General features: G+C 39.4%; 1 protein-coding gene and 1 long non-coding RNA gene across 4 annotated transcripts in view; one reads left to right on the forward strand and one right to left on the reverse strand.

Moving 5' to 3' along the window:
• WFS1 (wolframin ER transmembrane glycoprotein) overlaps window positions 1–10,353 on the forward strand; it is a 37,670-nt gene extending 27,317 nt beyond the window's left edge. For both annotated transcript variants that reach the window (XM_005022420.5, XM_005022421.6), the window contains 2 exons: window positions 5,809–5,954; window positions 7,644–10,353. In XM_005022420.5, coding sequence (XP_005022477.4) covers window positions 5,809–5,954; window positions 7,644–9,452 — 1,955 coding nt within the window. In that variant the 3' untranslated portion in view covers window positions 9,453–10,353. The remainder of the gene's footprint in view (window positions 1–5,808; window positions 5,955–7,643) is intronic.
• LOC106017984 (uncharacterized) lies at window positions 10,025–14,761 on the reverse strand. Of its 2 annotated transcripts, XR_011809255.1 has the most exons (4): window positions 14,607–14,761; window positions 13,004–13,119; window positions 12,291–12,381; window positions 10,025–10,924 (listed from the first exon to the last, which is right to left on the reverse strand). It is a non-coding gene; the product is annotated as an uncharacterized lncRNA (long non-coding RNA). The 2 variants fall into 2 exon arrangements; XR_001191796.5 differs by lacking the exon at window positions 10,025–10,924 and having other exon boundaries at window positions 12,085–12,381.
• Between the last annotated feature and the right edge of the window lie 6,317 nt (window positions 14,762–21,078).

Here is a 21,078-nt window from a genome sequence, read left to right on the forward strand (position 1 = left end):
TAACTTGTCATCTTTATGTTCTTCCTATTCGAGCACTTAAAAAGCTATTCAATGCTAAATAAATAAATTGCACTTTCAGTATTTTTTTACTTATGAATTGCAGTAAGCTTTCTGATTACAATAAGGGAATGAATTATGCAATCTTTAAATGTGGACAGATCCCTCATTCTATTTGCCTTGCTTCTGTTTGCCTTTCCCTCATAAATAATGTTTGTGTTTTTGTATCTGTTAAAGAATTTATATAAGAAAGATGTACTGAGATACTCCTTTTGTAACTTAAATAGAGAGGAACAACTCAGTTCATGTAGTGGGGAGAACTAAACCACTCAGTGCACATGGTTCAGACCCATGGAGTCAAATCTGAGTTTTGTAGGGTTGGGAGGGCTGGACTTGCAATAAAGTTCTCTCTAGCCCCACATACCTAAGAAATATAGCCATGCTCCTGGGCCCTCAGGAGGAAAGTCAAATCATTAGTAGTCCTACTGCATATTTTCTGCAGTCTCGTTTGCACTTGTTGGATGAGGAAGGAACCCCTGGAGGTAAAACTCCCTCTCTCCAATGAGTGGGAATGCAACTGAGAGTTCTGTTGTTTGTCATAATAGCACAGAAAACAGAATGAATAGACCTGAAAACTTACAAGTCTGATCCCAGTCATGAATAGCTTAAAAGATATGGGTGACTGGTTGGGCGTATAATAGGTTCTTAACATTGGGATTATTTATAGGTGGTGTAGTAGAAAAGGTCAGAAGAAGAATCCCATCAGAAGCTAATGAAAAAGAGCTTTAGATAGATTCACTTGCAATACAAGAGTAGATGTGCAATATGAGGAAAAAAAAAAAAAAAAAAAAAAAGGAAATTCAAAACCTAATTAAAAGAACAGGAAAGACTGTCTCCACTTTGCCCAAAGTATTAAAATGCTTAGCAGAAAATTGAGGACTGGCAAAAGAGGAGTGGCAAATAAAATTAAGGATGCGTTCAATATGAATGTTTTGTGGTTTTCAGTTCTAAAGGAGATAAGTTTTCTATGGATTTCATGAAAAAAACAGATGATTGTGGTTATGATCTTCCTCTAGGGCATTATCAATGGTGTCAAAGGAGATTGGACTTTGTGGAGCATTGCACTGGCTTACTCTGAATTTCTGTGCTAATAGTATGCTTGTGCTGCTAATACTTAGATGTGTTAATTACTTTTATAACTGGGGGAAAAAAAAAAGCAAAACAGGTTAAAATTAAAGAAGACTTTAAATTAAGAAAATGGTTTGCAAACAGTACAGCATGTATACTTTTCAAAGTATGTTATCTAGCAAGGTTTAATTAATCACATGTCGTGAAAATCTCATTTTTCTTGAAATGCATTAGTTTATACAAACTCTGGATCAATTATTGAAAAACTGTTAAATATTCCACATCATAGAGCTCTGGTACATAAATTAGAGTGGAGAGATCAGAATGAGCCTCGATACTACTTCATTTATTTGATCACAGTGTGGGGAGAATTGAGACTTTGAAGCCAGTTTCTATGTGTTCAGATGGAGAATAAAACCATGAGAAGAAAAAGAGTAGAGCTCTCTCCTGGGCATAGAAAACTGGCAGGCTGTGACAAAGCGAGAGCTCTCAAAACCTTCCTATCAAACCTCAAACTTGGACCTGTCATTTTCTGGATGGCCAGTTTCCTGCCAGCCCACCTATTAGGTCATTAGAGATTGGAGGTATGTCCCTTCTAGGCCCTGGGTAGACTACCAGAGGGGCAGTGTCTAGCATCAAATGAACCTAGCTGCTCATTTTTGAAGCAGTAAGGACCTAGTGTCAGAAACTGGTTTTGTTATTTGAGCCAGGTTCTACTGACTGCATATGATTGACTCCAAGCCTGGACAGATATTCTCTCCACTTGAATACATCTTTTACCAGAGCATAACAATCAATTAACAATCAATTAACAATCGACCTCATTGCAGTCTACAACTTCCTAGTAAGGGGGTGTCGAGAGGCAGGAGACCTTTTCTCCATTAACACCAGCGACAGGACCCGCGGGAACGGGGTTAAGCTGAGGCAGGGGAAGTTTAGGCTTGACATCAGGAGGGGGTTCTTCACAGAGAGGGTGGTTGCACACTGGAACAGGCTCCCCAGGGAAGTGGTCACTGCACCGAGCCTGACTGAATTTAAGAAGAGATTGGACTGTGCACTTAGTCACATGGTCTGAACTTTTGGGTAGACCTGTGCGGTGTCAAGAGTTGGACTTGATGATCCTTAAGGGTCCCTTCCAACTCAGGATATTCTATGATTCTATGATTCTATAGTACTGTATAATATATCTGTAGCTTAAAATACACACAGCTAAGGTGTCATATGTGGATTGGTGAGCCAAACCTGGGTTTTGTGCATTTAAACCACTTGAAAGATTAAATTTACATTTCAACAGCTCAGTTTGGCCTGTACCTTCAAGGATTGTGTTCATTACACAGGTGAGTTCAGAATCAAGTTATACAACTGGCACTCCAAAGAAGAACAAAGTATTTCAGATTTGTTAATTCTAATAGAAATAAAAGTGGAGGAGGGACACATGGTTGTGTATATAAGTGAGGGAGTCATGATAGGGAGACATAGTATTTTGAAGACCAAACTTTTAGTCCTGTCAAAATTTCTGTGAGAGTAGGCCAGATGTTCCTGTAACTAATTTGCCACTTTTGGAAAGCACAGAATAGGATAAGGATAAAATTGCTGTGTTTCACTGGTCATCGTATTGTAAAGCAGATGTATGTGAGTTCATTGGAGTTACATCGCACAGGTGTTCACTGGATGACACTGGTGCTCTTTCCATTCCTTAGCTGAAACAACACGTGCTGATAGAGCATGGGTGCAAAGCAAGTCACTTGTTCTCAATTCTTCAGTAATTCAAAGTTTTAGAAAAGGAACTAGCTTCCCCCCATTCCCCCCCCTCTTTTTTTAAGGCTTAAATGGCAGATAAAATAACAGGAGAGTAAATGAACCTACACGTAAGCGTAGGCAGAAATTGATGTGCATATTTTTCTTTTCCTATGGCGGATGGGGGAGGCAGGGAAATTTGTCATAACCAAATTGAAGAAAAAAAATCTATGAATAATAAAGTAGAATCTACAACATACGCTTTTTATATCAATTTGAGAGACACTTGGGTGACAAAATACTAATAACATTTAAAAACGAAAAGTTTTCATCAAACACTTAAAGTAGGAGTTAAGCTGTTACCTTCTCCTCTAGAGAGCTTTTATCTTTTCATGGATGAGCAAGACAGCTGTTACTATCCTGCATTTACTTCTCTGATCCACAGAGTTTCTGCATTTCTCTTGCCAACAGGAAATTTTTCCTTCAGTTTTAATACATTGCCAATGCTTGGAAGATAATGTTTAAACCAGTAGCATGTTCTCAGATACCTGATCTGGGGTCTCCTTAATGAAGGCATAAATAGAATATTAAAGCTGATGTTTGTCAACGGACAGTCATTGCATGCTTGAGAATATACATGCCATTACACTTTGCAGGGCATCTATACACAGTAAATTAATAACTCGCCCTCTCAGGAACCATGATCTTGTAGGAGTGCCTTTAAGGAACTTTTGTGAGGTTCTAGTCAGGTCTGCTTGCTTATTGCACACCAGAAGCTTGCACACCATGTCCAAAGACAACAGTAAATGTAGATGGCCTGTTTGGTATTGGGCCTGACCTGGAGCTCACCAACGACAAGTGAGGAGCCTCCCTGATCTGTGTATGCCAGTGGTGCAGCCCTACAGCTGGTGAAAGAAAAGAATAGCTAGGAGAAAACTAAAGTGCTTCTTGGGAGGCATACCATGTGGTATTTTTCAGGGCATACAGGCTCATACAATGGAAAAATAAAAAAATAAAAATATATATATATATAAAATAGGAGAAGAAAACATCCAAGTTGTGAGACTGAAGGAAAAGATAAATTGTACGTTGCCATTTTTCCATTGAACTCCTTTAACACACCTCTTCCTGTAGCAGGTATCTTGACACGAGTGTTTTTTGTTCTGTATCTACAGGTTTTTATAAAATATTTGTATCTTTTTAATATTAAGTAGCTTCCATAAATTCTATCTTTGTAAAAGTTGAAGAAAAATAGGCTCAAACCCACTAATCCTCTGGTGTTAAACTTAGTGAATCAATTCAGTTTTCTGTCTCTTTAAAATCTTAAACTAGTATTAAGCAGGCCAGCTTTCGTATCTTTTTATCAGCTGACTAGCTAAACTGACTGCGTAGGAGGTGTGTTACAGATCTTTGTCATTCAAAAGTCTTTCATATCTACAGCAGTGTCATTTGCTTTTAGTGTATGGAAAAAGTTGCTGTTAATTATCCTACTTTACAAACGACATCAAGCTTGTCTACCATAGAAACTGGCTAATCCATGCTAATTCAAGGCACTGGCTATGAAAAGAGTTTGAAGCAGTGTATAAGTCATCTTGCAGCATCCCTACAGATCTCTGAAGTAATCTCTTGCTTCCCTTCTACTCACAGGAGTGGGTAAGGATTTCCAGATCCTCTGGCCATCAGTGTTTGTGTCCTTGTGCTCCTGATATTGCACAACAGTGTCACTTGCTCCCTGACCTTCCCCTTGTAGTGAGAGCTCAGGGAACACCAATGTAATGATGTTACAGAACTTAATCATTTTAAACTGATGTGTTTGTTACAGATCACTATTTCAGTTTCCTCGATTACTATCTCACTTTCTTTCTGTACTTTGAGAGAAAGCATCTCACTTGATTTTAGCCTACTCTGTTCTGAAACTCTTGAGATATTTGTCTGAGAGCCTCTAGCAAAAGCCTTCATTGTGTTGTGTGCTGCAGTGTGTTGCCACTGAATTGCAACAGTATTAACAAGTTGGTGACAAAATGTTAGTGGAAAAGATGCATCATACCAGTAAATAAATCATGCTTCATATTCAGATACTGTACAAATAGGCAGTGATAGAACTTTGTGTACAACAGCGCGAAGTGTATTTTGTGGCTGGGTATTTTAAATCATAGTTAATATAGTTTGAGGGAGGACTATGCGTAGACAAAGCATATTAAATTAATACACTAAAGTAACTTGTAGACCTGTAGTTATAAATAATTGGATGCTTCCCATGATTACATCTGTCTAAGGTATGAAATTGTGAAAAATATCTGTTAAACACCTAATCAGAAGTCAATTTTCAATCAGTAGTGCACAGATGAATCATCACTGTTGCTGTACAATTATTTCTTTTCAATGTGATGTTAAAGATTTCTCTCAAAGTTCTCGGAGCTATGATAACTTGTGATTAAAACTGTGTAGCCTAATCCAGCAGTCTGTTTTCGTTGGAATACTTGCAGAAAAGCTACAGTCACTCTGTTTTCCTACTTATAAGTAAAATAAAATTACCTGCTGGTCTGACAAGATTTAGAGTAGTCATATATTGCTGGCAAAAGCAGCTGGTTGTTTTCAGCACAGATCTTGGAGCAAGTTGCTAGGGAAGCCTGTGTTATCAGTAGTTCAGTTTTTGAAGCTCAGAGTAGATCTTTAATAACAGGGAAGAAAATATCAGGCTCCCCAGGGATGTAGTCATGACACCAAGTCTGTTGGAGTTTAAGAAGTGTTTGGACTGTGTTCTTAGTCATATGGTCTGAATTTTTGGGTAGACCTGTGTGATGCCAGGAGTTGGACTCAATGATCATTGTGGGTCCTTTTCAACTCGGGATATTCTTTGATTTTAAAATAAATATTCCAATGCATATAATCAGGATAGTGTTGTAGGGATACTACTTATCTAAAAATCTGTATTTTGTCTCTTAGCTAAAAAATTCATTGCTCTGGATGACTTTGTGGAGATTACCAAGAAATATGCAAAGGGAATCATCCCATCTAACCTGATTATGCAGGAAGAGGAAGATGATGAACTGGCAGGGAAGACTCCTGAAGAGTTACCCCTGCGACTGAAGGTAAACAGACAATAATGAACAGGTTATTTTGAAGAACTCTCAACTTGCACATTTCAGACAGAGGTGGCTTACACTCGACTCTCAAAGCTGATGTTTAGTCTCAGTAGAACAGTATGAGAATTCTTGTTACAATTTGGTTTTAAAATTTACTTCACATATGTGTTTACAGTTTCATATATACAAGCCATATATTTAAGAGAGAGGAATAATGGTTTTCCTTGCAAGGGGACAATATGACTTCATTAGATCTCAAAGAGGATTCAAATGGCCCAATCATAACAGCCACATTTTTATTACACTTACTTTTATATACTTCATATCTTTCTTACATAAACAGGAACAAGAAGGTGGGAAAAATTATCCATAACCTTAAGTATAAAAGGGTTGGATTATGAAGGAATTCAAGAATGATGAAATTTAGTGTCAGTGGCTTTCTATACTGGTAATTCTCCAAGTGTAGTGAAAGAAGAAGGGAAAATTAAGGAGCATGCATTCAATACCAGTGTAAATTTCAAGTGAGGAAGCAGGTTTTTGGCTACTGACATGAGTTTGTTGTCATTGTTGTTGTTTTGTTGTCCATTCTAATATGGTAGGGTTTTCTGACTTTTTATGTTTTTATGTTTGTATTTTAAAAAGGGGATGGGGGAGTCTTTTTTCCAATATTTTGAATAACTATTATTCTGAAATATGTGCATTTATAAAGAACAACATGGATACTTCTGCTAATAAACAGGCTTATGCCAAAGTCATTGTATTTGTTACCCCATTTCATCACAATGCATATAGATCTTCACTGAAGCATTCTTGGACTTCCCACTGCTGCAAATAATATAAAAGCATAAGTTCTGGGACAACATTGAAAATTGGCTTTTTACGGGGGAGGGTTTGCTTGCAGTATCTAACGTGCAGATGGTAATATTTCAATAATTGTTTGGAAAAAAATAATCCTGTAACTTTTTGTAGCTCAGAGATTGTGTGTGATTCGCAGAGGAATTGATCCAGCATTTCTTCTGTTGTCATATGACTGAATTGGGAAATGCCATAAGATAGATAGAATTTTAAGACCATTTACAGTTACTCTTATGAGGTTAAAAGAATAGCTGTAATTACTACATGCAAATACACACGTGCATATAAATATAAAGGTATTCCTGCTGTTTACAAAACAGATTTTGACAGCTGCATCCATAGCTACTTGGGAAGGATTTTTTTCTTAAAGATAAACCACAGCTGTAAAGACTTTGTGTAAGTCCTTTTCATTAGAATGTATAACATAATCCCTGCAGAACAGTGGTAGAGTTAAATGCTTTAAAGCTACGGTACTCACACCTCAAGTAATGATTTAAGATTAACTACATGGCTGTAGTTCTGTATTATCTTCAGTAAGAAGTTAGCAGAGCGGAGTATTTGACAAGGAAGCCATTTAATTATGTGTCAAAGGTAATGAAATTCATCTTTCCTGAAATCAAAATAGCCTCTGTGCTTCACCTGACTGAATTAATCAAAACAGATCTAATAATATCAGACAAAGTAATCTCATTTTATTGGCAACATTCTTTTCAAATAAATATCTTTTCATGTCAACTAAGGTTAGATAATTTACTGCTACTGCTTCAGCTATGATCATCTGTGATATACAGATACAAACCTGCTCATAAATAAAATGCTTCTCTCTCTCTCTCTTTCCAGGTTGTAAAATACCCACTTCATGCCATTATGGAAATTAAAGAATATCTGATAGATATGGCATCAAAGGCAGGAATGCACTGGTTGTCTACCATTATTCCAACACACCATATCAATGCTCTCATCTTCTTCTTCATCATCAGTAATCTGACAATTGATTTTTTTGCCTTCATTATTCCATTAGTCATATTCTATTTGTCCTTCATTTCTATGGTTATTTGCACACTGAAAGTTTTTCAGGACAGTAAGGCCTGGGAAAACTTCCGCACTTTGACTGACTTACTCCTTCGTTTTGAACCAAACCTAGATGTTGAGCAAGCTGAAGTGAACTTTGGATGGAATCACTTAGAGCCATACATATATTTTTTACTCTCTGTGTTCTTTGTAATTTTTTCCTTCCCTATAGCAAGCAAAGACTGTATACCGTGCTCAGAGTTAGCTACCATCTCCGTTTTCTTCACGGTGACAAGTTACATGAGTTTAAGCACATGTGCAGAACCTTATACACGAAGAGCATTAATGACCGAGATAGCAACTGGTTGCTTATCCCTATTGCAGGTATTACCTGGGAATTTTGGTTTCTTGAAATTCTTAGGTAAAACTTTCTTCACTGTTCCTGTAGGCCATTTCTTTGTGATAAATGTAAGTATCCCATGCCTTTTGTTCTTGTATTTGTTTTATCTTTTCTTTAGAATGGCACAACTACGGAATTTTAAAGGCACCTACTGTTACCTGGTCCCATATCTAGTCTGCTTTATGTGGTGTGAACTCTCTGTGGTCATTCTGCAGGAGTCCTCTGGCATTGGGCTTATTCGTGCATCAATTGGCTATTTTCTGTTTCTCTTTGCACTCCCAGTGCTAGGCGTAGGCATTGCATTGATGTGTCTTGTCCATTTCATTAAATGGTTTGTATCCCTGGAGCTCGTGAAAATCGTAGTGACTCTAGTTTTGTGTGCTGTTCCTCTGCTCTTCCGATGGTGGACAAAAGTCAACTTCTCTGTAGTTGAAATGGTTAAATCCCTTACTCGAAGCTCAATTGTGAAACTCATTTTGGTGTGGATTACAGCTGTAGTGTTGTTTTGTTGGTTCTATGTGTATCGGTCAGAGGGAATGAAAGTTTACAACTCCACGTTGACATGGAATCAGTATGCTTTCCTCTGTGGACCCCGATCGTGGAAGGAGACTAACATGGCACGCACTCAAATTTTATGTAGTCATCTGGAAGGACACAGAGTGACGTGGACTGGGCGGTTCAAATATGTGCGTGTTACAGAAATTGACAATAGTGCAGAATCTGCAATAAATATGCTTCCACTTTTTATTGGTGATTGGATGAGATGCTTGTATGGTGAAACATACCCTCTCTGTGACCCCAAAAATGTCACTATGGAGGAGGAAGAATTGTGTCGTCTCAAGTATTTGACGAAGCATAACTGCCACATGAAAATGTTTGATCGGTACAAATTTGAAATAACTGTGGGTATGCCTTTCAGCAGCAAAAACGGAACCAAGTCAGTAGAGGAAGATGACATAACCAAAGATATTGTGCTGAAGGCAAGCAATGAGTTTAAGAAAGTGTTGTTGAATTTGAGGCAGGGAAGTATAATTGAATTCAGCACAATTCTGGAAGGTCGTCTTGGCAGTAAATGGCCTGTCTTTGAACTGAAAGCAATCACTTGCTTGAATTGCATGTCTAAACTCCTACCTGCAGGGAGGCATGTGAAAATAGAGCATGACTGGAGGAGCACAGTGCATAAAGCCATTAAATTTGCTTTTGATTTTTTCTTCTTCCCATTCCTGTCAGCTGCATAATGAGGTCATATTGGTTCAGTGGTACCTTCAGTGTACGGTGCATTTATACTACCAAAGGTTTGGCTTAAAAAGAAAAATAAAAAAAAATAAAATAAAATAAATAAAAAAAAAAAAAAACAGAACACCCTGCTGTAGCAATGCTCAAAATGTATGTTAATATAGAGCATTGGTTGAGTTTTGTAAGTGATACACTGTATCCTGACTTTAAAACCCTATATGACTGAAGTGATATTATACTAGTTTAATATTGTAAATGAATGCAGGGGATTGCTGCTGACTAATTGCATGGAGACTATTTTGTCCAAAATGAACACGCTGTTTGCCTGTGGTACGACACTAGATGTATTTACTTGCTCGATGTTAAAAGCACTTTACTGTTTAAATATTCACAACATGCCCATATGTATTTTCACAGGCATGAGTTAGAGTAGGTAGCTGACAACAGCTTATGTTGCATTTATTGCTTGTATTTATTTGGTGTATTCTAGAAAAAGGTGATCATATAATCAGTACCTGGTGGTGTTATCTATGTACAGAGCTCATTGTTTCACTATTTGTCCAGAAGATAATGATTTTAAGCTTTTTTGAAAGGTACACCATTTCACACCCCAGCAAGGCTGTAAAAAAAAAAAAAAAAAAGCTCTCAAGCTTTTATTTTGCTTTAAATATTCTGTACAAAACACAGTATTTGTTCTAATTGGCTATGATCACTACATGTATGACACTAAGGTATAATCCATGCTGGCATGTGAATGTCAAACACCAGATAAGAAGATTGTGATGGTACAGACAAGCCAAAGCAACTGAAAACAGTATGTAAAAGTCTACAGTGGAAACTGAAAAGAACGTGTTTAATGATTTGTATTGTGCAAATAAATACAAAAGATAAACTTGAATTAAATGAGTAGAACATTTGTTCATTATGCTTTGACACTTTGAGCAGTTGTTCATGTTGCACTGATAATTGTGTTTTCCAATGAAAGCTGTTTGTTTAGCTTTCATTTTCTTGTATGAGATACCTGAAGTTGTACTTCACATTATTTCAATCTAGCAGTAAAACGTGAGTACATCAGGCCAAGTTTTTATAGCTATGAAATCTTTATACTCTGCCTTTGCTTTCGTTGTGACTTACTACTTTCTGAACCATTGGATGCGTGTGTATCACATGCATCATGCTATTTCCCCTACCGCTTTCACTGATCCTGCATTCATATTGTTTTTGCCTTGGCATACCAGTCATCAATTTGGGGTGTATGGGAGAAGCACAGTCAGTGAAAATAGATAGAGAAGGGGAAACCTGGATAAAATGAGGCATTTGGTTGTGCTCCAACCATCAACACCATCTTGAACATCACACTTTGGGCTGCAGCAGGGAGGAATCCAAAGGCTCCTCCAAACATGCTGCCAGATTCCCAGGCAATTAGCTGAGCCTGATGTTGCAGACCTGGTCATGTCTGAGCCTATCAGAAGATCTGTGAAGTAGAATTATGTTTTCAGGATACTTTTAATTTTGAAAACTGTAAACCATCTCTTTTTCTACCTGGGGAAAATAAATAATATAAGGTTGCAGGTAAATGCAAATTTTGACATAGGTTGGCTTATTTCCAGCCAAAAGGAGACCAGGTAAGCTAAATTTTGTCTTTTCTCCTTCTTTGTTTCTAGAAAATCTGTAGGTTCCTTTTGAATATTTAAATGTTCTTCCTTGTTCTGAAACTTAGGTTCTAAAGATGCATTTTTTCCTTAGATAAAAATAATTTTGAAACTTCTATTCACATGTTTGTCAGGAGGAAAAAAAAAAAAGCAGCAGTCTTCATATTCATAACTAGCATTAATTTTTTAAAAAAGCTTTTACTCCTTGCATAAAGATGTCAATTTACAAACTTCGGTGCATTGTGAAGAAACTACATGTCACAAAAGGGAAAATTTGACTGAAGTCAGGTGGAAAGGGTTGCAAGACAAAAGCATTAATCCAGGTACCTCTGTTCCCATATATAACATATTGTTATGAGGTTTAACTCCACCAACTTTGAAAATTCAAGTTTATCATTTTCTCAGTAAATTATTAGGTGATACTGGCATGTAATTGTTGTAAGGGAATAACAACTCATCTGCTCAGAGTAGTGGCAGGTTAGATGATGGGTTAAGTTGTCTAAAGCTGCTATCTGCACACAACTCCTCTAATCTTTGCATGCTTCAGCCCAGGGCAAACAGCCAAGTTGGACTTTGAATCCTATTGAGAACAGGGAGCTGAGAAGTGCCCCTCTAGTGCTTTCAGTGCACGTGTCAACTTCCACACTGTAAAGAGGAAAGAAAACAATCCTGACCAGCTCACTGTAGGAACCATAACAGCAAAAAGCCTCTGGCACAAAAGTACACCATGGTAGGAAGGAGATGCGTGTTTTGTTGTCATTACTTACACAGTTACTTTGCCCTCCAAAACACTATTGCCTCATTCAGTGCTGCTTAGAGGGAAATATTGGAGGGTTGTCATGAAGCAAACTTCTGGCTGGAGGATGTTTCCCTATTCAGGGGTCAATAGGGAAACCTTGTGATGCTCTTAAAAACAAATTAGGCCAAGACCTCCAAGTCTGAGAGGAATTAATAGGGAACACACAGAGGGGCACACCCCCACTTGATGGGGACTGTTCAATTTTTTAATGAAAAAAGAGGATACATTAACATGATGGATAGGTACTCCATTTTCTTTCCTGTATAGTGTTCAGCATTCTCAAACCTTCAGCAAGTATTTCTAAATTGTAGCTGACAAAATCACTAATTCTTACTAAGTGTGATTGCAACCCCAGGCAAGGTGTTTTTGCAAAAGTTGTTTCAAACTACCTCAAATCTTGCAGGCAAACAGAGCACAAAATAACTTTGTTCTACTGCTGTGTGCCACATCTTCATATTCAAAACAGTTCATCTTCCTTAACTGCAAAGGAGAGAGACAGAATGTGGCAGCTGCTGTTAATTATTCACTTCTACATTTATTTTCTTATTTAATTTTGAAGACATAATGAATTATAAACAGTTCCAAAGATAGGTGCCCTTTTTCTAGGCTGATAATTCAATCTTTTGAATTAGTATTAATTAACTGAGGAGGAGGAAGATGATATTACATGGCTATTGACACATCTAAATTAGGTTCAGCTGTTCTGTAAGCTTAGCTTTAGCATTTAGAATATACAAAATTAAAGTAAATACTCATTATTTTAATTCCATCCTCAAAGTAACATGAAAAAGTACTGCTTGTTCTCAAACTGTTACATTCTCCTATAAGCACAGAAAAACAATTCGGCACATACAGAAATTCTGAATAACTTAAGAGCCCACTCTGTAATGACTAACAGCCTCTCACTTTAGGCAGGAATGCAAGGAGTTTATACTTTTCATTTTGCCCAGTGCTTCTGGAGAAGTAATTCCTACAGATCTACTCATTTCTATGTTTGTTTTTTTATTTCCCAGAACAAACTGGTCTTCTCAAGTGTCATAAAATTGATGTTATTACAGATTTGCTTTCAATTTTTCATAATACGTGGTAATAAGGATGTTACCTTAGGGGTAGCACCATGCTTCCTTACAAAGTTGAGCATGAGCCTTTGACATAAAATGATATGTCACCTTCCAGAGCACTTCAATGTCCATCTGTCTCTTGGCTTCTCTGTATCCACTGAGAAAGGCAAAATGAATTTCATAATTATGAATACATCCTTAACACTAGCCAGATGCGTTGCAGCCTTTCAGTGTAAGGGGTATGGTCAGTAGCAAATGAAGGAGGTTGTCCTTCACTGGGGGCTGTGCTCCCATCTCAGCTTTACACCTGCAATTGTTTGAACAGCAGAGAGTTATGGTGGAAGAACAATCATTTAATGATTAAGTTAAGCAAATAGTAATCCATGCAGCAAAAGTTAGTTGGAACTCACCAAGTTAGAATGGAATATTATAGCTGCTCTAATAACTTATACCTACTTGCAAACATCGTTTAAATGCAAATATGGATGGCTAGAAACCAAACAAACAACTTTTGGTTATATGCTTTCAAATGGTTCCTTTGCTTTCCTTCCTTTACTCAAAAGCTGTAATTAGCTTTTGTTCTGGGAGAAAATAAGATAAAAGGTCATGAGCATCCTGCAACTTCCTCTTGTAAGTTATAATCCAAAGTGCAAAAGATGAGATTCACCCCCCAATTAAGAAAGGACAAAAAATCGTCATCTCCAATTAAATCCAACTCTTCTTCAGGTTTTGAAGCCAGACATGAACATAGACAAATCACTTTCACCCTTCCTTTACAAAATATTTTACATTGCTATGGAAGGAAACATACAGAATAGAATCTTCCCACTGCCAGCTACAGAAAACAGCTTCTGTAAGACTGCAGCTTCACAATTCACTCCTCAGCATTTGTCTGACAATTTTTCATATAATTTTGTGCAGTAAGTGATGTGACCTGTGGCACATTTTTAATTGAGGACTGAATTTCGTAGAGTCTTTCCTCTGAGGGGCTGAAACTCACAATGAGGCCACCAATTTCTTTGCAGTTCTGTTGAAAAGAATGTGTTATCACACTTCCCAAAATGCAGTAGAAAATAAATAGCAGGAGGTTATCGATAGCATTTTAGTCAAGAACCAGGTGCACATCCAGCACACGAGTAAGTTGGGGCATGTCTGTATATAATACCTGTAGTCAGTACATACAGAGTTGTTGCACCAATGTCATCTGACACTTCAGCTTACCCACATCTTATAAAATGTGCCCTTAGGGTTTTCCTGTCAAAGCATCACATCCTCAGGACTAGATGTTGGCAGTCCATCCCCAACCTCTTTTCTCTGGTAGGCTTTCTTAGCCTTAACTCCCCTCTTGTTTCCCAGATGGCCTGTGGGTTGGAACATGCATTCCTCTTTAACTGTCTCGCTTTGCAGCAAGGAAAACAAAGCAGTGAAATTGTGATGTTTTCCAGAGCCTTCTCACTACTCCTCCAGAACAACAAGCAAGTTTTCCCACAATTGACTGCAAACAGAAGGCCACTAGATTCAAACACACACAAGATAATCTCCCATGGCAGCAAGATATTAACAATTCAAGCATGACCTTACAGCCCAGGCATTCATAGCCTGATCTAGGTTGGTGGGGGTAGTCCTGGAGACGGATAGCACTACCTGTGTATCAGTGGGTTTCACATGAGCCTCAGCAGAAGTAATCCCCCTGCAGTGGATCTGTCTGAATTGTCTGCTCCAACAGAATTATAGTCTGCTGCACCCTCCTCCCTTCTACAAATTCCCCACTACAAAGAGAAAAAGAGCTTTTATAAGGTTTGGGAGGGGAGACAGATTTAACAAGTGAGGCTGAGTACAATTAGTTACCTTTTACACCTGCCCCCACTAATATAATCAGGCCAGGACAAAATCAGCCTACTCCAGCACTGTGCTGTCTCTGTTATCCTGGGTCAGCACTGGCAGAAGCTGCCTGCTGAGAGGTGGTACGTATTTTATGGGTGGCACTGTGCGGATGGGATTGCTGCTGTGAAGGTTGAGTCTCTTTTCTGCCACAAAATGTTTCCCTTGCACCCTCCATAGCTCAGCATGAAGCACAGGAATGCCACTCTACTGCTGATGGCACAACTGCTGCATTTCCAGCTAAGTTAATTTGGCATTGCCGATGCATCTGACGTTATTCCTGCTCTTATGACAGCTGGTATTTGTTGTAACCCTTTTCCTGAATGTTACAATTAGATGCCAGTGTACATTTTAAGAAAACAAATAAAGTTTTAAGAGAAAAGGGACAAGTGCTCTTTATGAACTAGAATCCCCCAGACACTAAGCTTGATTTAAAATCCCTTCATTTTGTAGTTTTCATTTCATTAGTTCTAAGGCTGGATTAGTCAGGGTTAGCGACATCTGCATCAGCTTTATGGAGACATCAGTGACTGCTGAACAAAGGTAATTAACAATTTACATTTCCATTCTCAATTACTGGCAGATACTTAGTTCTCATCTACAGTTTGACGTAGGATGACAAAAACATTGTGGTACAAGCCGTTACCCAACTGTTGATGAGTTATACTTTTGCAATGTGTGTTCTTTAAAAAGTCAGAAAATATGGTCTTGGGGAGTCTAGTTAATGTGCTCATTAAGGGGTGCTGCCTGTGAATTATGTTTCATTATTTCATTAATGTCCAGAAAGAGCAGATTTGTGTTTGGAGCCTCTGTGCGCTTGTTTTCCTTTTCAGTTCAATAATTCTTGCAAGGAAGTGGTACTTTTCTGTTTTGTTTTGTTTCTTTTTTCTTTTTTTTTTTTTTTTCTGTTTGTTTGTTTGTTTTTTTCAGGGTACATACCCTTTTTCTAGCAAGCACATAAGCAGTGTGGTTTTAATTTGTGCCATCAGATGGCACTCCAGGTTCACTTTGCATTTTCTCTTCCTCTCTTGCTGTCTCCAGAGGGCACCGGCAGCGAACAAAAGAATCAGGTTCTGGTTTTACTCCATTTCAGGGAGGAAATGCAATCAGAAAATATTTTGTGAAAAATGGATAACTATTTGCAGACCCAATTTAAAGCCCTCTCCCCCACAAACAGTAACTAGCAAAGTCACTGTCACAGTGTTTCTATAACCCGAGACCATAATCATGGAAAAAATAACCTTGTGATAACGTACTGTGTAATGATAAACTAAGAGGATATGAAACAGTGCATGGCAACCTTGTGGAATGCACTTTCTGGCTACTTTGTAGTTTATCAGCTTTTTGAGGAGGTTTCTTTTTCTAATATCTTTTATCACAAATCTTGCAGTGTTAATCTGCATTGTCTGCTTCTGCATGGTGACAACAGGCAGTCCTGATGTCCATTCTGGTGAAAACTGTTTTCTTCATTGCCTGCATGTGTTAGATGCAAAAACAAACAAACAAAACAAACCAGGGCTTATCACAGTTTATATCTTTTTATAATTTTTTATTAACCTTCTGTTACCTATCCGAGAGAAAATCTGTCTCAGCATTTAGGTAAAACTTAGGTGTAAGACTTGTTGTTTTAAGGGAAATTCTGGCTGCAACTCTTGCTGTAGATGTTCATGCACTAGAAATTTGTGCATGAATTTGAGGAAAGCAGAAATGTTGGGTCAAGATCACGCAGGTAAAAGCTGGTGAAAGAAACCCTGAAAGTCAGAATTTTCATACTTTATAAATGAGAGATGATAACAGGTGGGGGTTGTTGTTTAGTTTTGTTTTTCAGCAGGTTGTTACAGAGTTTTTGTTCTAGTTTTGAAGATGGCAGGATTTTTCTGCACTAATAGCAGGTTTGGCATCAGAAAGGGCCTTGCAAATGTTGCAGTTAACCATGGGAGATGGCAGGAGATGTCATGCTAAATTAAAAAGGGCTTGAACCAAGCTCACAGTCCCCCTAACGCCTCAGAAATCAGTGTGCATTGAAACCCTAGCTTAGCTCTGAGTGACCTGTCTTTATCTCAAATAATTTCTTCACTTTAAAGAGTGAGGCATTTCAACAAAGCATCTCTTCTCTAGTTCCCCCTCCTGTCCCTCCCTCCCTATTCAGTGCTGGTGACAGCCAGGATGTTTCCACGACAACAATGCGTTCTGTTGCCTCAGGTGACAAACTATAACTTCAGTAAGTAATCACTGAGAATAGCTTCAAACAATTAATTAGGTAATGGAAATGTTATTTCAATAGGGTTTAGATGCTTTGGCAGTCTGCTTGAACAGATTGAATTCTGATCAGGGACCTGTCCACAAGTAAAGCTGAAACTACCAGCCAAAGGTCAGGATGGATGTCAGTGTTTGAGTACCCTAACAGGCCTCTAGTTTAAAAAAGAACATCAAAAAAATCTATCAAAAATCCAGGTGTGTTCCTTGAGGATGCCACACAAAGGAAATTTAGTTCATTTTGGTGCTAAATTTTGTTCAAAGCACATTCTGTCATGAAGTACATTTAAGGAATTTATTAACCTTTCACAGCCACCAAATCCAGTTAGAGGCCAGAGCCCTGTTTGTGCAGCGTGCCCCCACACCAGCATGAGAGACAGATGATGATTCCAGCAAATGGTTTAGCAATAAATGGATTTTTCAGTCTTCTCTGGACAGAAGATGCTTTCCTAGAGTTATAAATGGATGATTCATAAATCTCTCCTAATGCTGCTTCTAGTAACAGTTCATTTGATCTTTAATCGTTATTTAAAAAGTGGGTCTCCATGGGAATGTTTCAATCCTGGATCCTGAAGTTTCTCTAGCCCAGGGTAGTTCTTCGTCTTGCAGCTTAGAGATAAAAATAGTCTTTAAGCACAAATAAATACACTGAGTACAAGTGTGTGCCTGATATCACAGTTCTCATACAGAACTGGTACTCTTTGGTAATGGTAGTTGTCCTGGCAGAATTTCTTTTTTGCTTTATATTTTCTTTCATTATTACATTCAGTTTCTCCAAAATAGTGCATCCATGAGGGAAGAGCAAGAAGGACAATGGTTGCCACCTTTCCCAGTCCCATGGAAGTCCGTGGGTTTTGTCCACACCAGGTTTGCAATGCCAGGTGTGCTTCCAAGACTGGTCAGGGATTGCAGTTAGGGATTAAGACCTGCCTTTCTGTGCAGAAAAATCCTAACCTATAGGTGAGGAACTCTGCACCACTCTTACTGTTTTTCTCAAGCAGCTGCTTTTTTGGGGACTAGACTTTTTTTTTTTTCCAAAACATAAAGGTGCCCTACTACCTCTCTTTGGAGTACGTTGGGTTCATCTCGCTGTTGCAGTGTGTCCCTGCACAACAGGGATCACAGTTTGGAATAAGGAAAATGGGACAGAATAGGCACTAAAAACCAGCAATACTTATTTTACAGGAAGCTTTTGAGGCAGAAAATGGTGATTCATCCAAATGAAGTTTTGCAGAGCCCCTACTTCTTTTCCTGTGGCTTTATCAGTTCTGCAATGAAATTCAGGCGTATTGCGGGCGTAGCCAGAAAAATCTGCCAGCAGTGTTGTTTGGGGTGTTCACATAAAGCATGCGGAGGCCAGGCTCTGTTTGTAGCCTGGCTCACCTGGTATGGAAGAAGAGAACTGAGGGGAAGATGTGGGGAAGATGTCTGTTTCTGAAGACTAATAAATAAGGTATCACCCCAAAAGGGAAAGTAACAACTGTCATTCCCATGTTTAAGCTGTAAAAACCAGAGAAGAGAGGCTGCATCACATCACCTCATGTGATCACATTATTTCATATTAAGAAAAAAATCTTAACTGGAAGGTTTGTGAGGCATTGGAACAGGCTGTCCAGGGAAGTGGCTGGGTCACCATCCCTGGAGGTGTTCACAAGACATGTAGATGTGGTGCTCAGGGACATGGTTTAGAGGTAGATTTGGCAGTGCTGGGTTAGTGTTGGACTTGATGACCTTCGAGGTCTTTCCCAGCCTCTGTGATCTTCCATAGGCTGATCACAGCCATGTGCCTATTTCACCAAGTTTTCATGGTGGGAGTTTTCTATTCCCTCCTGGAAACTGTTCAAAACATTACTTTGTTTCCTACAAGACCAATGCACAAAACCTCAGGGTTTCTCTGCAAACAGAAGGCCTTTCCCCATTCCTCCTCCCACAGGAGAGCCAATGACACAGCCATAGGCCATCTCTCCTCCTGACTTGCCTGTGCTGGGAAGGGAAAATGCTCAGGGTCACATTGGCACGTGGGTTTGTGTGTGGCAGCCGCGTCCCTCCCGACGAAGGCTGGAGCGGCCTTGTGCATGGTGCATGTCCCTGCCTCTGTGGGGTGCGTTCTTTAACTGAAAACTTACACAGCTGAGCTGCTTTCCTAACGCATCGCTGGTTGCTAAGATACAACCTCCCTGAGCCTGTAAATCTTCCACTTGAAGCTGCTCTGTGTTGGCAAACAGACCTTTCCTCTGTGGCTGCTCAGGAGATGGGGAGACCACGGTGTTTGGTCCTTGGGTGGGACTCAGCGTGGCTTTTGTGAGGCCCAAGGCTCAATGGGGAACGTGCAAAGCCATGGGATGAGAAGCTAAAAAGGAACGCAGCGAGGGTAGAAAGGGCAGGGAGGCAGCAAAAGGGATTAATCACGGACAGACAGCATCTTTCTGTACCCCTCTTTCAATAGCTGCAGCACGAAATGCTTCCTCTGCCCTCCTGTAATGACGGGCAAATCTGGGGACAGTCTGGGTTTGGGACTGGTCAGACTGGGCAGGCTTTCCTTAGGGATAAGCTGTGCCAGCAGAGATTTCTTGTGGCTCCTCCAAGTGATAAGGAGACATCAGACTGAAAGGTAGCCCTGGATTCCTGGAAGCTCAGTAGCAAGGTTGCACTGACAGCCCAAAATAGCCAAACATTTTAAAAAGAAGCCTAGCTGAGCCCTGCTTGTTTGCAAAATGTGTGGAGGAAGGTGGGATAAAACAGTACAGCTTAGCTTGCGTTCTGCTGTTAAGTAAGCCTTTAGCTGTTTAAGGTTGCAGAGTATTGTAATGCTGTTGACAGAGTGCAATTGCTGCAGCACCGTCTCTCTGGGTTTGCAGAGGCCTGGATCAATAGCTGTGAGAAATGGAGACTGCAGCCCTTCGTCTCCGGGAGGTGTGAGCAGAGATGTCAGAGGCCAATAATTGAAACAGCAACGTTCTCCTCCCTGCCTCTTCCCCGAGCCAACCCAAAATGTGCGTACGCTTACGGTGAGCACACTCCTGTCTTACACAGACCAGACTGCCAGCATTGCTTGTATCTGAGGGAAACCTCTGCTTCCTTCCGTGTCTTCCCACTAACTGAGAAGGAGTTCGGCCCAGTGTAACCCGCAAGGATGTTTGGGTGGGTTCAAGCCTTGCCAAGGAAGAATTAAAAAGATGTAGCCTGCCAAGGCTGGAATATTGGCGTAAGTTCTTGACAGGGGGATCCCACTCTGGAGTCAGTGTTTGTGTTATAGGTAGAGCAGGGAAGGATACCACCCACTCTATCCCCAGTCTGACACCCTCATTCCAGTCTGAATTACGTATTTATCATTTACAATCAACTTCTCCCAGGATTTGTTCCTCCAATTGGAGAAACAACGAGAAAGCCACTGACACTCAGAAGGAGGCTACAGTATTTTGTTATTCTGGGGTTCTCCCTGCTAAAGACTCTCACTGGGGCACTTTCAGCTGAATATTTTGGTCCTGAATTTGAGGTTAGAGCTGTTGGGCTATCTTGGGTCAGCATGCCCATCCTACTAGTATGACTAGTGCTACCCTGCATCCTTTAGCAGTCACTACAGTAGGTTTTATTCTTTTTAGCAGCCACGTTATACAAAGAATATATATAGTCACCATGACTATTAAAATAATTATCTGATGGAATTGTTGGTTTAAGTATCTTGTCCTACTCATTGACTGTCTCCGCTTAGCAAATGGCAAGACAAGTAATTATCTGTACCCTGACGGGCTGATCTGTATTCAGGGGAGCTTTTAGAGCTGAGGGAGCTCAGGAGTTTGCTCTGTCAGGTGCCTCACATGAAATGCTTCGTGTCTCAGGCTTGACTTAGGCTCTCGAAGTGCCTAAAGAGTTGCGCTCACTTTCATGTGAGTAGAAGTTTGATCCGAGTCCAACTTCAGAGAGAAGGAAAAAAAAATTGCTGCTAATAAAAGCTTTCACTCTGAAAGCAAACCTTTCC

The sequence above is a fragment of the Anas platyrhynchos genome, chromosome 4 (assembly GCF_047663525.1).
Source record: "Anas platyrhynchos isolate ZD024472 breed Pekin duck chromosome 4, IASCAAS_PekinDuck_T2T, whole genome shotgun sequence".
Lineage (NCBI taxonomy): Eukaryota > Metazoa > Chordata > Aves > Anseriformes > Anatidae > Anas > Anas platyrhynchos.